Below are 15,000 nucleotides of genomic sequence, written 5' to 3'. Positions count from 1 at the left end.
CTTCAAAATCCCAGTGCAGTGGCACAAGTGAAAGAGCCCAGTCACAAGGTGTCCCCTTCTCGATGGAACAGCAAAAAGCAGATGCCTTGCATGTTGCACAAGTTAAGGCAAGCTCGGTGGCCACTGGACGAAGCGCGCTATCGCAGGCAGAATATTCAAGGTCTGCTGCCAGACCTCTGGCTCGTGGCAGATGACAGGAACCTTGTCGTGCAGTGTGAGCGCCACAACACTTCAGTTACTCTCACAGTCCTGTAGCGTGAGCATGCCCTAGAGCAATAACCTCTTTCAGTCACGGTTACAACTGGGTTTCGGCTTGGACTTGTTCCTTTTGGTGGCACCAAGGTACTTCTTTACACAGTTTTTTAAATTCCGGGTCTTTGAGCTTTAAGACTCTGATCATACATTCCTGTAAATAAATCCTTCAAAAACCCAGTGAAGTGGCACAAGTGAAGAAGAAGAACCTAGTGTCTTTCAGATGGCTACAAGGCTGACATGGCCCTGTGGCGCTCTGCGTGTCATTGAAAAGCTTCCAACGTCCCTGGGTGGGCTCGAACCACCAACCTTTCGGTTAACAGGCGAACGCACTAACCGATTGCGCCACAGAGACGGACAGCAGCATAACGTGGGATGGTGGGAGACACATCAGAGGGCTCTTGTCAGCGGCCGAAAAGGATAACGCGAAGAGTGGAGACACAACCGTGTACACAGGAGAGCATGGGAAACCTCTTTTGCAACAGAAACGCAAAGACGCCTTGGTCAGGATTTTTCTGAAGTTCCCACGACATGGAACCCAGGGCTGCAAAGAAGAGCTCCAACGAGAGAAGCAGCTGACACGCCCAACGTGGGGCTCGAACCCACGACCTTGAGATTAAGAGTCTCAAGCTCTACCGACTGAGCTAGCCGGGCTGCGGTTGCATGTTTCTGTATCTGATCTCAAGGTGTCCTCTTCTCGATGGAAAAGCAAAAAGCAGATGCCTTGCATGTTGCACAAGTGAAGGCAAGCTCGATCTACGTGGCCACTGGACGGAGCGCGCTATCGCAGGCAGAATATTCAAGGTCTGCTGCGAGACCTCTGGCTCGTGGCAGATGACAGGAATCTTGTCATGCAGTGTGAGCGCCACACCACTTCAGTTACTCTCACGGCCCTGTAGCGCGAGCTTGCCCTGAGACAATAACCTTTTTCAGACCACTTTCAGTCACAGTTACAACTGGGTTTCGGCTTGGACGTGTTCCTTTTGGTGGCACCAAGGTACTTCTTTACACAGTTTTTTAAATTCCAGTCTTTGAACTTTAATACTCTGATCAGACAGTCCTTTAAATTAATCCTTCAAAATCCCAGTGCAGTGGCACAAGTGAAAGAGCCCAGTCACAAGGTGTCCCCTTCTCGATGGAACAGCAAAAAGCAGATGCCTTGCATGTTGCACAAGTTAAGGCAAGCTCGGTGGCCACTGGACGAAGCGCGCTATCGCAGGCAGAATATTCAAGGTCTGCTGCCAGACCTCTGGCTCGTGGCAGATGACAGGAACCTTGTCGTGCAGTGTGAGCGCCACAACACTTCAGTTACTCTCACAGTCCTGTAGCGTGAGCATGCCCTAGAGCAATAACCTCTTTCAGTCACGGTTACAACTGGGTTTCGGCTTGGACTTGTTCCTTTTGGTGGCACCAAGGTACTTCTTTACACAGTTTTTTAAATTCCGGGTCTTTGAGCTTTAAGACTCTGATCATACATTCCTGTAAATAAATCCTTCAAAAACCCAGTGAAGTGGCACAAGTGAAGAAGAAGAACCTAGTGTCTTTCAGATGGCTACAAGGCTGACATGGCCCTGTGGCGCTCTGCGTGTCATTGAAAAGCTTCCAACGTCCCTGGGTGGGCTCGAACCACCAACCTTTCGGTTAACAGGCGAACGCACTAACCGATTGCGCCACAGAGACGGACAGCAGCATAACGTGGGATGGTGGGAGACACATCAGAGGGCTCTTGTCAGCGGCCGAAAAGGATAACGCGAAGAGTGGAGACACAACCGTGTACACAGGAGAGCATGGGAAACCTCTTTTGCAACAGAAACGCAAAGACGCCTTGGTCAGGATTTTTCTGAAGTTCCCACGACATGGAACCCAGGGCTGCAAAGAAGAGCTCCAACGAGAGAAGCAGCTGACACGCCCAACGTGGGGCTCGAACCCACGACCTTGAGATTAAGAGTCTCAAGCTCTACCGACTGAGCTAGCCGGGCTGCGGTTGCATGTTTCTGTATCTGATCTCAAGGTGTCCTCTTCTCGATGGAAAAGCAAAAAGCAGATGCCTTGCATGTTGCACAAGTGAAGGCAAGCTCGATCTACGTGGCCACTGGACGGAGCGCGCTATCGCAGGCAGAATATTCAAGGTCTGCTGCGAGACCTCTGGCTCGTGGCAGATGACAGGAATCTTGTCATGCAGTGTGAGCGCCACACCACTTCAGTTACTCTCACGGCCCTGTAGCGCGAGCTTGCCCTGAGACAATAACCTTTTTCAGACCACTTTCAGTCACAGTTACAACTGGGTTTCGGCTTGGACGTGTTCCTTTTGGTGGCACCAAGGTACTTCTTTACACAGTTTTTTAAATTCCAGTCTTTGAACTTTAATACTCTGATCAGACAGTCCTTTAAATTAATCCTTCAAAATCCCAGTGCAGTGGCACAAGTGAAAGAGCCCAGTCACAAGGTGTCCCCTTCTCGATGGAACAGCAAAAAGCAGATGCCTTGCATGTTGCACAAGTTAAGGCAAGCTCGGTGGCCACTGGACGAAGCGCGCTATCGCAGGCAGAATATTCAAGGTCTGCTGCCAGACCTCTGGCTCGTGGCAGATGACAGGAACCTTGTCGTGCAGTGTGAGCGCCACAACACTTCAGTTACTCTCACAGTCCTGTAGCGTGAGCATGCCCTAGAGCAATAACCTCTTTCAGTCACGGTTACAACTGGGTTTCGGCTTGGACTTGTTCCTTTTGGTGGCATCAAGGTACTTCTTTACACAGTTTTTTAAATTCCGGGTCTTTGAGCTTTAAGACTCTGATCATACATTCCTGTAAATAAATCCTTCAAAAACCCAGTGAAGTGGCACAAGTGAAGAAGAAGAACCTATTGTCTTTCAGATGGCTACAAGGCTGACATGGCCCTGTGGCGCTCTGCGTGTCATTGAAAAGCTTCCAACGTCCCTGGGTGGGCTCGAACCACCAACCTTTCGGTTAACAGCCGAACGCGCTAACTGATTGCGCCACAGAGACGGACGGCAGCGTGACGTGGGATGGTGGGAGACACATCAGAGGGCTCTTGTCAGCGGCCGAAAAGGATAACGCGAAGAGTGGAGACACAACCGTGTACACAGGAGAGCATGGGAAACCTCTTTTGCAACAGAAACGCAAAGACGCCTTGGTCAGGATTTTTCTGAAGTTCCCACGACATGGAACCCAGGGCTGCAAAGAAGAGCTCCAACGAGAGAAGCAGCTGACACGCCCAACGTGGGGCTCGAACCCACGACCCTGAGATTAAGAGTCTCATGCTCTACCGACTGCGCCAAAGCCGGCGCGTGTTAGTCGAGGTAAAGCAACCAAAAGACGGCACAGCGACGCGAGTTCGCGCCTCGCTCAGACCAGTGGTGGAGTTCGTGTGACTTGTCAGTTTGACGCTGCTAGTGCACGCATGTGTCATCATCGTTGTCTCCCGCACTTTAATCAATTGTAAATCAGCCCCCCCAGCACTGTAATTGGACACTTTTAATAACGGAATAAAAACTATAAACAGGACTGTCCCTGTTCTTATGGTGTGTTTTATTGATTAAAGACTTGTTTTTGTGTTTACAGCTACAAAATATTGTTTATTCGTAAAGTATAGAGTAGCCAAATTAATAGATTATATAAATAGACACAGAAACAATGTGAGGGCAAGGATTAAACATTTATTATTTGCATAGATTTTTAAGGTAAATAAAAAACCAGAACAGCAATGTTATTAAAATAAAATAATAAATAGTAAACATTAATAAAATGAACATTCAACTTAGTAGTGCAATTCTGACGTATCAATGTTAATAATAATAATAATAACAAAAACAAAAACTTGCAGTGCACCTTTGACATGTCAGACTAAGAAAATAATATTAAATCAAAACAAACATTTATCACAGTAGTGCAACTTTGAAAGGTCATCCTAAACAATAACAATAAAAAACTTGACCATAAACAAGGTAAACTTAACATTATTTACAGTGTGTATAGCGTGTATATTATTTATAGTGTGTATATAAAATGTGAAATTTTTAAGGAGCTGGAGGATTGTCAACATAATAAATAAATAGTAAACATTAATAAAATAAACATTCAACATAGTAGTGTAATTCTGACGTATCAATGTTAATAATAATAATAACAAAAACAAAAATTTGCAGTGCACCTTTGACATGTCAGACTAAATTTTTTTTAAAAATCAAAACAAACATTTATCACAGTAGTGCAACTTTGAAAGGTCATCCTAAACAATAACAATTAAAAACTTGACCATAAACAAGGTAAACTTAACATTATTTACAGTGTGTATAGCGTGTGTATTATTTACAGTGTGTATATAAAATGTGACATTTTTAAGGAGCTGGAGGATTGTCATTTCCTGTTTTTTTTTTCCCCATAACCACGTCCCTCCAGCACAGCCCTCCATTCAGCATATGACTGAGTCTCAGTCTCTTTGCAGTACCAGTTGCCAAAGTACTGAAGATGTGATGGTGGCTTTCTCTCTTTGTTGCACTTTCTACAAAGAATAACATCTGTCTTCCTCACATATTTGCGTGTGACAGTTCCAGTGTCCTCCCTCATCTGTTTTCTCTTCCTGTACTGCTGAGTGGAGTAAGGTACAGCTTGACTGGATGTTTGTGTCTGAGCTGATGGTGGCATAGCAGAAGGTAAAGGTACGTTAAAGAACACCACCTGTGAAGTTCCAGGCACTGAAGATGGTGTATCTACAACTGTCGGAAGCTGCAGGGAGGGCAAAATGAAAGGCAGAGAGACGGGTATTGCTGGTGCAATGATAGGGAGTCTTTGATGTGATGGTGGTGCCTGGGAGATGGCTGGAGGTTGTGACCTCCTCTTGAGTTTTGCCTCCCCAGCAGTGTTTCTTGGCAGGACAAAAAGGTGAGGCTCAGCCAAGCTCCCTGGAAATAGGGTCGGCCCTTTCTGCAAAGCCGCAGGAAGCTTCTCAGGTCCAGCCATGGGTGCATCTGGGAAATTGATACCCTGCTTTGTAACCCCCACATCCTGTGACTTGTCACGCTTGGAGAACCTGGAAAAACATAAAACAACCAGTATTAATAAACATTTAAACAAAAATAAAAAAGTGCTGTGATCATCTACTGTTTAATCACGACTATAATGCAGCAACATTACACAGCTGATATCATATAGCAATTGATCACACCCTAGTGTCATGTTGCTTTTGTAAAATGACTACTTTCATTGAAATTAACATTGGATTATAAATTCTTACAGTCTGTTAAAGACCATGTCGTAAGCAATAAATAATGTCTTTCATAATAGAAAAGTAAACAGAAGTTGGACTTGTTGATTTGTTTCTAGACCCGCCAAAGCACTCACAGTTACATTCAGTCAACCGTGTCAATTACTTAAAGCAGCTGAGAGCTATACAGAGGGTTCATGTTTTGGTATAGCAGTAACAATGTTAATTTACTCACCAGTCTGAGATTGTTGAAGCGTTCATCTGTGGAAGCTGGATGGTGGTTTCTCTCATCACCCTATCATTGGTGAGGATGCACTCTCGGATATGTCTGTAGACCCGTGCAATCATTGTGAAGCGGGTGACCCTCTCTCCATTAACACGCACCGCGTTTTGGTAGAGAGCACAGAGCCTTATGAAGATGCCCTCCACCACTCTGTTGCAGTCAGGCCTCTGTGCAGGACTATGAGGCCCAATGAAACACCTACAAATTACAGAAGAATACATATTATTAATGTAAGATTGTTTTCAGTGTGTGAACTTTTCTCTGTTGAGTTTATTGTTCTATTCTGTCAGATTTGCTTTGTGTTGTCTAGATGTTAATTTTTAATATCTGTGCAGAGTTATGTTGTCTTGTTTGTTTTCTGGGTCATTGTTGAAATATCATATCAATAAATTAGGTGTCTACTGTTTTACTGTGTTGTGGCATTATCACAGCTTTGGACAAAAAGTGTCTTAAACTGTTGTTAAACACAGAGATTATTTTTGTGATAATCCAAAAGTCTATGAGGAAAATAAACTGGCTTTTTTGAGAGGGTCAGCCAACAAAAATATGTCATTCCTGTGGCACTCTATAATGACCCCGGTCTGCGTTTTTTCAACGATGTATGGTTAGAACTGTGTCCATAGGAATGTAACTTACATAACATAAAATCAGCATTAAACGTAAATCACAACTAACAATTTTTGTTATATCTAGGCCAAGTATGAATTTAAGAGGCTGCAGGAAGATAAGATAGTAATAAGTCGTCAGGTTTTACTAAATATATATCTTTTATAAATATCAAAACCCTCAAACAAATCAAAACCCTGTATTTGCTAAATTTAGCATACCTTCTGGTGCTCTCCACACCTGGTGCCACATTCTTCTTACTGGCCCTGAATCGTCCCTGTTTTAGGTTGGTTTGGTGACGTGGCGAGTAAGTGGTCTTTTTCTTATCAAACTCCCCCAATGCCTGCCATAGGTTGATGATTTGTTCAGACTCTTCTCCAGTTAAGGCCAGACGGTGTTCTCTAAGGTTGAACAAATACTCTGCCAAGTCCTGCACACCTCCATAACCTTCAATATTATCGGGTCCAACACAATCCTAAAATGAAAGATCATTTAGCAACTTTTGAAAGCACCAATGAATACAAATATTCACATGAAAGCACAGCCAACATAACCCAGATTTTGTTTGCATACATGTATATGTACATTAAAAAAGAAACCGTGCCCTTACATCATGCGAAGGGTTCTCTTCAGATGTTGGAAGGTCAGTTTCTGTGGACCCTTGGTTACCTGGGGCTACATGAAAAAGGTAAATATTTAGTTTACATTTGTATTTATCTTTCAATATGACAAATATTCATTTAGAGTCATTTAGAGTTAGTGTGACAACAAACAACTCTCAATAAAAATACTTTGGTAAAACTCACAGCTATGTGCGCCAGGAGATAGTGCTGGCTGAGTGTGCAGTGAGCTGAAAACAGAAGATGTGACTGGTATTGGAGGGACCACAGACAGTGATGACGTAGAGCTGGTGACAGGAGATCTCACTGGTGACACATACAGTGATGACTTGGGTCTGGTTGCCGGAGGGGTTGAAGATGATGCTGCAGACACTGATGCTTGTGAAGCAGCAGAAGGTATCCGCTCTGTGTCAAAGGTGGGGACAGTGATGTCTTGAAACTCCTCAAGTTCATCATAAGCTTCCTCCACCTCTATAGCAACCTCAGTGGTCTCAGACTCTTCAATGGCCAACCTGTAGTCCTGCAGAACTTTACCAGTTTGCTGGTAAAGATACTCTACTCCGATAAGTTCACCTTTAAAATATTAAAACAATGACAATTAGATAATATACCAGAATATTATATTATTACTCTTTATTATAACACTGTTTGTGTTTGTGTGTGTGTGTGTGTGTGTGTGTGTGTGTGTAATTGTCACCAAAAACAACAAGAAGTTATCTACCAGTGTACTTTCTTGGCCCAACATAAGGGCTGATTTTCATGCCCATGACCTCCTCTGAAAGAATATTGGCAGCATGACGGAGAAGATGACTATAGGAATGTGGCTGCTGCTCATCAGTTGTTGCTGCCACAGCCCGGTCCTCATTCCACCTTGCAAGTCCATCCAAAAGATACGCCTGAAAAAAGGTGTCACTTGCCAGCGTGCCTGTACATTAAAAAAATAATATAAATACATAAATAACTGTTCTTGCTATTCTCATAATTATTTCAATATATAATTAAGTAAAATCTTATTAAAAAAATTCTGTGACTAAAATTACTTACCTGGGATGAATCTGTTGAGGTGCAGATGAAAAGACTCCAGCGAAGTAGAACCTCTGGCACAGCGGTAAGTTGGCAGACGATGCCCTCCCTTCATTAAAGTGCCCGTCTGCATGTAGAGCTGCACACCTTGAGGATCCTGGATGCAGGCCACATGCTTTCGCTGGGACTTTATGATCTCAGTCATCCGGGCTGAGTTTATTAAAGGGACTCCCAGAGTGTCACGACCAGCATCTCCTTCAAAGGCCTGAATGAGGCTCTCAATCATCGTCAGGGTCTCCTTGGTCCCACGAGTGGTTCTCCTGCAATGTAGGGCTAGCTCGCTACGGCTGATACGGCGCAGTACATCAGCTTCAGATGATGGTCTCCAGTCAGCTTCTAGCTCTGCACGCTTTGCCATCTTCAGGGCCGTCAGGTCGTCCTGGTCCCACATGAAAATACAGTGGCTGAGGCGACTCATAAATGTGGCATATAACGGGTGACAGTCGGTGGTGCAACCCACAGAAAATCTCCGCATAAAGTGCCATATATCCAACCGGATGGTCATTTGCTCCCACTCTTCAAACATCCTCCTCAGAAGAGTGTTGCCACAGCAGTCTCGGTCCACATACAGTACCTCGGGAGGAGCTACCCCAGCCACTCTGTATCTCCTAATGAGGCCTTCAATCATTGGCCCAAGACCAAAACCCTCACTTGCTGTGAGCACGGACATGATCACCTGTCCATGCTCATTTCCAACATTGGTTGCCCAGGCAGCGGTGCCATAGCTGGGTCCTGCTAGTTTTCTGGCTACTTTTTTTGTGGAATCCATTTTTAAGATCCGACCATATTGTGATGTTATAGCGGCCTTGATCTCATCCAGCCGTTGCAGGACATCCTGGGCATAGACCTGCATCAGCCACCGGTGCTTAGGGACAGAAGGCATTGGAGGAAGCGGTTCAAATGTCACAGGCAGTATCAGGCTTGATGTGACAGCACTGGCAATCCCCTTGCAATCTGTAAGATATTGGACTGTTTTTTGCAACCAGACCTCAGCATGACGCTCCTGCAGCTTGCGCTGGATCTGGCTGCTGCTGTTTCCCAGGCCTCGTTGACGCATCAAACATAATACCTGAAAGTCACATGCAAGTTTTGAGGTTAGAATGCAGGGGAACTGCACTCTGTGGCCAATGTCGAGTTGGGAGACGATATCATGGCTCCAGCTGATGACCTTTCTCTTACATCTTCGGCAGGCCAGGTACTCAGATGCCACAAAGTACACACTATTTAAAGCAATCACGACCCTGATCTTTTGATGCAGGCCAGCTGAGGTCAGAAGGTCTTTCTGACAGTCTGGATGTGGACAGGTCAGCTTCAATTGCCACAGCTTTCGTGGCATCCAGAGCAGCAGAGGATGGCCAAAGTAATTCTCCAAGGAAGGAGCACTACTGGTCTTCAGTGGTACCGGTGGAGGATACCACCAAAGTTTGTCCACCCTGTTATAGATCAGCTCAGGACGGCCTGGTGCAGCCCACCTGAACAGGGCCTTGGATATCCACCTTTGGTCTACTTCAGGCAGGGTGTGTATCCATCCAGCTGGAAGACAGACTCGTTTTGCTGGAAAAAAACATAAACACTAATTCACATTGTTGCACCAACAAGGCTTCAATTAAGCCTAGAATTTGACAGACAGTTTAGAGCTAATCCAGGGTTTGTTGATCTTAGTTTAATTTTAATTTGACTTGTGTTGCATTACTTCAATTTAAACACAGATTAACAAATCTTAGATTAAAACCTTAACTACACCCTTCATCTGTGATTTATTTTGTCCGCCACAATGAATTTGCTGTAATTAAACAGCAACAATGTTGACGTTGTCATTCAAAAGAAAATAAACAGTTTATGCAGGCAAAGGTAAAGTCATTTTTGTATTATAAATCACTACCTACATGCATCGGAAATCTAAAGGGTTGATTCAAAATAATAACATTTGACAATCTATTAAAACAGTCTATTGTATTGATTAATGGAGCAATGTGGCAGGAAACAAGCTCAGACATTGTGATATAATGCTGTGCCAGCGCATTTGTCATGCATAATCTAGGTTTAATGTAAAATTTAAACCTGGATCAAAATGATAATTTAAATGTAACCCTGTTTATTTTTAAACAAGATTAAATGTTTGGGCCTAATCCTTGTCGGTGCAACCCACCCATTGTTTTACTTTACTTTATTATGCCTGTAAAGGACACTTGAATATTTTGTTATATGTTTTAAATAAGTATAAACGTACATGCCACATGTGCCTCCTCAAACATAGTTGCCTCTGCCAGCAGTGTGCTGTCATCTATCTCAGTGGACACAGAGGGGTGGGTTAGGGTGGCTGAGGGCCCTGCGGTGGCTTCAATGGACACAGTCGGGTCGGTGAGGGTGGCCGTGGGCCCTGTGGCTCCCTCAATGGACACAGTTGGATGGGTGAGGGTGGCAGAGGGTCGTGCACGTGCCTGGGCCAAAGCTACAAAACGAAACAAGGGACAATTAAACATGACTCCTGAACAGCAACAAATACAAAAAACAAACCAAGTATTTTACACATAAATGTTTGCTTACAAGGTGTGGTTTTGATGGGGGAAACCATCCTTTTTATGGTCTTGGTCAGGGTTCTTTGGTCAGGCAACTTCCCAACCAAGAGGGAGCGTAGAGAGGCAGTGGAAGCATGGGTGGTGGCAGCGTGCTGGGTGGGTGCAGCGTGCTGGGTAGGTGCAGTGTGCTGGGTGGGTGCAGCGTGCTGGGTGGGTGCAGCGTGCTGGGTGGGTGCAGCGTGCTGGGTGGGTGCAGCGTGCTGGGTGGGTGCAGCGTGCTGGGTGGGTGCAGCGTGCTGAGTAAGGGCATCATGCTTGGAAGCTTTTGCATCATTTTGCTCTTCCTTCATAGCAATGGCAATTTTGCCAGAAGGAAAGAGCTCAATATACTCCCTGAAACTCCCCTTGTTGTGGGCATGTTCTTGAGAGTCTTTGCTGCCTCCTGTGGGGTCCCTCTTCATAGATGCAACCAGGTAAGCAGCATACCCTAGTGCATTTTCTGCAACCCACCTGAATGTTTGCCCACGAAAGATACCAAACTGGATTTCAAAGAAACCCAGCAGGTGCTTTCTGTTAGCTGGATCTCCATGGTGCTGACTTAAGCTTTTCTTGGCCTTGTCCAGCACAGCCTCCGGGGACAGGGGTCTTGTGTAAGGCTTTCCTTTGTTGGCTTCCTTCACCTTTGCTGCTTCCAGTGTGTCCGAAAGATTCAGGCTGCCATCAGCCCGTCTCCTGAAGCGAGGCTCCATCTGAATTAAAAAATGAAGATATAAATATTACAGAGAAAAAGAAAACACATTTGGTAATCCAGCTGTGTAAATTACATTACTATATGGGCAATTCCTTACAAATGCTAACTTTACCATGAAACATTTTTTACCAAAGATTTTCACTGCATTTATTGCTTAGATGTCAAAAATTTGTGGTTTTTATACCCGTGTGAGGTCTCTTTCTTAAAGATTTTAAAGCATTTTAAGTATGCCTTTTTCATAATCATATAAAAACCATTTCAGAACTGTCACATCCATAACAGTACATATTCCTCTTTAATGCACACATGAAAATTACATTTAAATGCATTGTTTTTGTTCTAAAAAAGGGTCATCCCTTCTCTATTTGTTTTGTTTTTGGCTTCTGGTTTGTGCATAATAATTCACTGAAATCCTACAATGTTTTCTCTCAAAAACGTGTCTTTTTTTCACTTCCATAACATTCATAACAGTCCCTCATCCAAAATAGAAAACTTGTGCATAGATTGATATTATTTTGATGTCTGATAACAAACATATTGACTCTGACTATTTATATTTCATGTTTTGACAAAAAAAAATCACATTAATAACGCAGAAATTGCATATATTTACTCATGATCACCTTACAGTGTTGATTTTTATTATTCTATGTATATAAATATGTATATTTTTCCAACAGATTCAAAATGTTAACTAACATATCAGCATTATATTCCAGAGTAAGCTCTAATAACGTTAAAAGTAAAGCATTTAACGTTAAATCATGCATTTACAATTGATTTAGCTAAAACAAGTAAGTTTAGCATCAAAATACACTTAAAGGTTCTAAAAATAGAAGCATGTAACTTACTGTGTACGAAGCTGTAGTAAAGCTGTAGTAACTTACAGTTATACTTTATTGCTCTGTGAATCTATAAAACATACAGATTAACTTACAGTATAACAATTATAACAACAACATATAAAATAACAATTGATGTTTAATTAAAAGTTTGTATTAATGACCTAAATTACAAAGCTAATGTTAGCCTGGCTAACGGTACAGGTGTTTCGTTTAAAACAATTAAAAATTTGCTACTGTACTAAAAATAGAAGCATGTAACTTACTGTGTACGAAGTTGTAGTAAAGATGTAGTAAACTGTAACGTTATACTTTATTTTGATTACTCGGCAAATCTATAAAACATATAAGTTTGATTACAGTAACGTTATAACGATTACAACAACACACACATATATATATATACATATATAAAATAACAATTGACGTTAAATTATTAGTTTGGATTAATTATCTAAATTACAAAGCTAGTCTGTGCTAGAGGTTTTTCGTTTAAAACAATTTAAAATATTTGCTACTTTATTTTTGTTGACAAGTGACTTACCTGAAGATGTTTCTCCGGTCGTAATCCGCAAGCTCTGGGGGGCTCTTGACGTTGATTGGTCAATTCTTGGTTGTTACTAGCAGACAGGTTCATGATAGTGATACGAGCGCTGATTGGTCATTGCATGCGAATCTTGGTTTCAGCCAGGAGCGCTGATTGGCCATTGCTTGCAAATCTTGGTTTCAGCCGGGAACGCTGATTGGCCGTTGCTTGCAAATCTTGGTTTCAGCCGGGAACGCTGATTGGCCGTTGCTTGCGAATCTTGGTTTCATCCGGGAACGCTGATTGGCCGTTCCTTGCAAATCTTGGTTTCAGCGGGGAACGTGATTGGCTGTCATAACCAAGAATAACCACGACTTACAGGTGGCAGGGAGAGCTAGCCGGGCTGCGGTTGCATGTTTCTGTATCTGATCTCAAGGTGTCCTCTTCTCGATGGAAAAGCAAAAAGCAGATGCCTTGCATGTTGCACAAGTGAAGGCAAGCTCGATCTACGTGGCCACTGGACGGAGCGCGCTATCGCAGGCAGAATATTCAAGGTCTGCTGCGAGACCTCTGGCTCATGGCAGATGACAGGAATCTTGTCATGCAGTGTGAGCGCCACACCACTTCAGTTACTCTCACTGCCCTGTAGCGCGAGCTTGCCCTGAGACAATAACCTCTTTCAGACCACTTTCAGTCACAGTTACAACTGGGTTTCGGCTTGGACGTGTTCCTTTTGGTGGCACCAAGGTACTTCTTTACACAGTTTTTTAAATTCCAGTCTTTGAACTTTAATACTCTGATCAGACAGTCCTTTAAATTAATCCTTCAAAATCCCAGTGCAGTGGCACAAGTGAAAGAGCCCAGTCACAAGGTGTCCCCTTCTCGATGGAACAGCAAAAAGCAGATGCCTTGCATGTTGCACAAGTTAAGGCAAGCTCGGTGGCCACTGGACGGAGCGCGCTATCGCAGGCAGAATATTCAAGGTCTGCTGCGAGACCTCTGGCTCGTGGCAGATGACAGGAACCTTGTCGTGCAGTGTGAGCGCCACAACACTTCAGTTACTCTCACAGTCCTGTAGCGTGAGCATGCCCTAGAGCAATAACCTCTTTCAGTCACGGTTACAACTGGGTTTCGGCTTGGACTTGTTCCTTTTGGTGGCACCAAGGTACTTCTTTACACAGTTTTTTAAATTCCGGGTCTTTGAGCTTTAAGACTCTGATCATACATTTCTGTAAATAAATCCTTCAAAAACCCAGTGAAGTGGCACAAGTGAAGAAGAAGAACCTATTGTCTTTCAGATGGCTACAAGGCTGACATGGCCCTGTGGCGCTCTGCGTGTCATTGAAAAGCTTCCAACGTCCCTGGGTGGGCTCGAACCACCAACCTTTCGGTTAACAGCCGAACGCGCTAACCGATTGCGCCACAGAGACGGACGACAGCGTGACGTGGGATGGTGGGAGACACATCAGAGGGCTCTTGTCAGCGGCCGAAAAGGATAACGCGAAGAGTGGAGACACAACCGTGTACACAGGAGAGCATGGGAAACCTCTTTTGCAACAGAAACGCAAAGACGCCTTGGTCAGGATTTTTCTGAAGTTCCCACGACATGGAACCCAGGGCTGCAAAGAAGAGCTCCAACGAGAGAAGCAGCTGACACGCCCAACGTGGGGCTCGAACCCTCGACCCTGAGATTAAGAGTCTCATGCTCTACCGACTGAGCTAGCCGGGCTGCGGTTGCATGTTTCTGTATCTGATCTCAAGGTGTCCTCTTCTCGATGGAAAAGCAAAAAGCAGATGCCTTGCATGTTGCACAAGTGAAGGCAAGCTCGATCTACGTGGCCACTGGACGGAGCGCGCTATCGCAGGCAGAATATTCAAGGTCTGCTGCGAGACCTCTGGCTCGTGGCAGATGACAGGAATCTTGTCATGCAGTGTGAGCGCCACACCACTTCAGTTACTCTCACGGCCCTGTAGCGCGAGCTTGCCCTGAGACAATAACCTCTTTCAGACCACTTTCAGTCACAGTTACAACTGGGTTTCGGCTTGGACGTGTTCCTTTTGGTGGCACCAAGGTACTTCTTTACACAGTTTTTTAAATTCCAGTCTTTGAACTTTAATACTCTGATCAGACAGTCCTTTAAATTAATCCTTCAAAATCCCAGTGCAGTGGCACAAGTGAAAGAGCCCAGTCACAAGGTGTCCCCTTCTCGATGGAACAGCAAAAAGCAGATGCCTTGCATGTTGCACAAGTTAAGGCAAGCTCGGTGGCCACTGGACGGAGCGCGCTATCGCAGG

General features: G+C 44.1%; 1 protein-coding gene and 5 non-coding genes across 6 annotated transcripts; all 6 read right to left on the bottom strand.

Annotated features, from left to right (window-relative positions):
- Window positions 1–833: 833 nt before the first annotated feature.
- trnak-cuu (transfer RNA lysine (anticodon CUU)) lies at window positions 834–906 on the bottom strand. Its single transcript has one exon. It is a non-coding gene; the product is annotated as a tRNA-Lys (tRNA).
- Window positions 907–2,158: 1,252 nt separating this feature from the next.
- On the bottom strand, window positions 2,159–2,231 carry trnak-cuu (transfer RNA lysine (anticodon CUU)). The gene has a single exon. It is a non-coding gene; the product is annotated as a tRNA-Lys (tRNA).
- Window positions 2,232–3,183: 952 nt separating this feature from the next.
- Window positions 3,184–3,257, bottom strand: trnan-guu (transfer RNA asparagine (anticodon GUU)). Its single transcript has one exon. It is a non-coding gene; the product is annotated as a tRNA-Asn (tRNA).
- A 651-nt stretch (window positions 3,258–3,908) lies between these two features.
- LOC141361682 (uncharacterized) lies at window positions 3,909–11,047 on the bottom strand. Its single transcript, XM_073863332.1, has 9 exons — window positions 10,615–11,047; window positions 10,298–10,519; window positions 8,029–9,621; window positions 7,706–7,909; window positions 7,171–7,557; window positions 6,975–7,039; window positions 6,586–6,839; window positions 5,711–5,956; window positions 3,909–5,301 (listed from the first exon to the last, which is right to left on the bottom strand). The coding sequence occupies exons 1-9, from the start codon at window positions 11,045–11,047 to the stop codon at window positions 4,629–4,631; spliced, it is 4,077 nt and encodes a 1,358-aa protein (XP_073719433.1). The 3' UTR covers window positions 3,909–4,628.
- A 3,014-nt stretch (window positions 11,048–14,061) lies between these two features.
- On the bottom strand, window positions 14,062–14,135 carry trnan-guu (transfer RNA asparagine (anticodon GUU)). Its single transcript has one exon. It is a non-coding gene; the product is annotated as a tRNA-Asn (tRNA).
- A 226-nt stretch (window positions 14,136–14,361) lies between these two features.
- Window positions 14,362–14,434, bottom strand: trnak-cuu (transfer RNA lysine (anticodon CUU)). Its single transcript has one exon. It is a non-coding gene; the product is annotated as a tRNA-Lys (tRNA).
- Window positions 14,435–15,000: the final 566 nt, after the last annotated feature.

This window comes from Misgurnus anguillicaudatus, chromosome 24 (genome assembly GCF_027580225.2).
Source record: "Misgurnus anguillicaudatus chromosome 24, ASM2758022v2, whole genome shotgun sequence".
Classification (NCBI taxonomy): Eukaryota; Metazoa; Chordata; class Actinopteri; order Cypriniformes; family Cobitidae; genus Misgurnus; species Misgurnus anguillicaudatus.
Note: the sequence above shows the minus strand (reverse complement) of the source record. Positions and strands in the feature narration are given on the sequence as shown.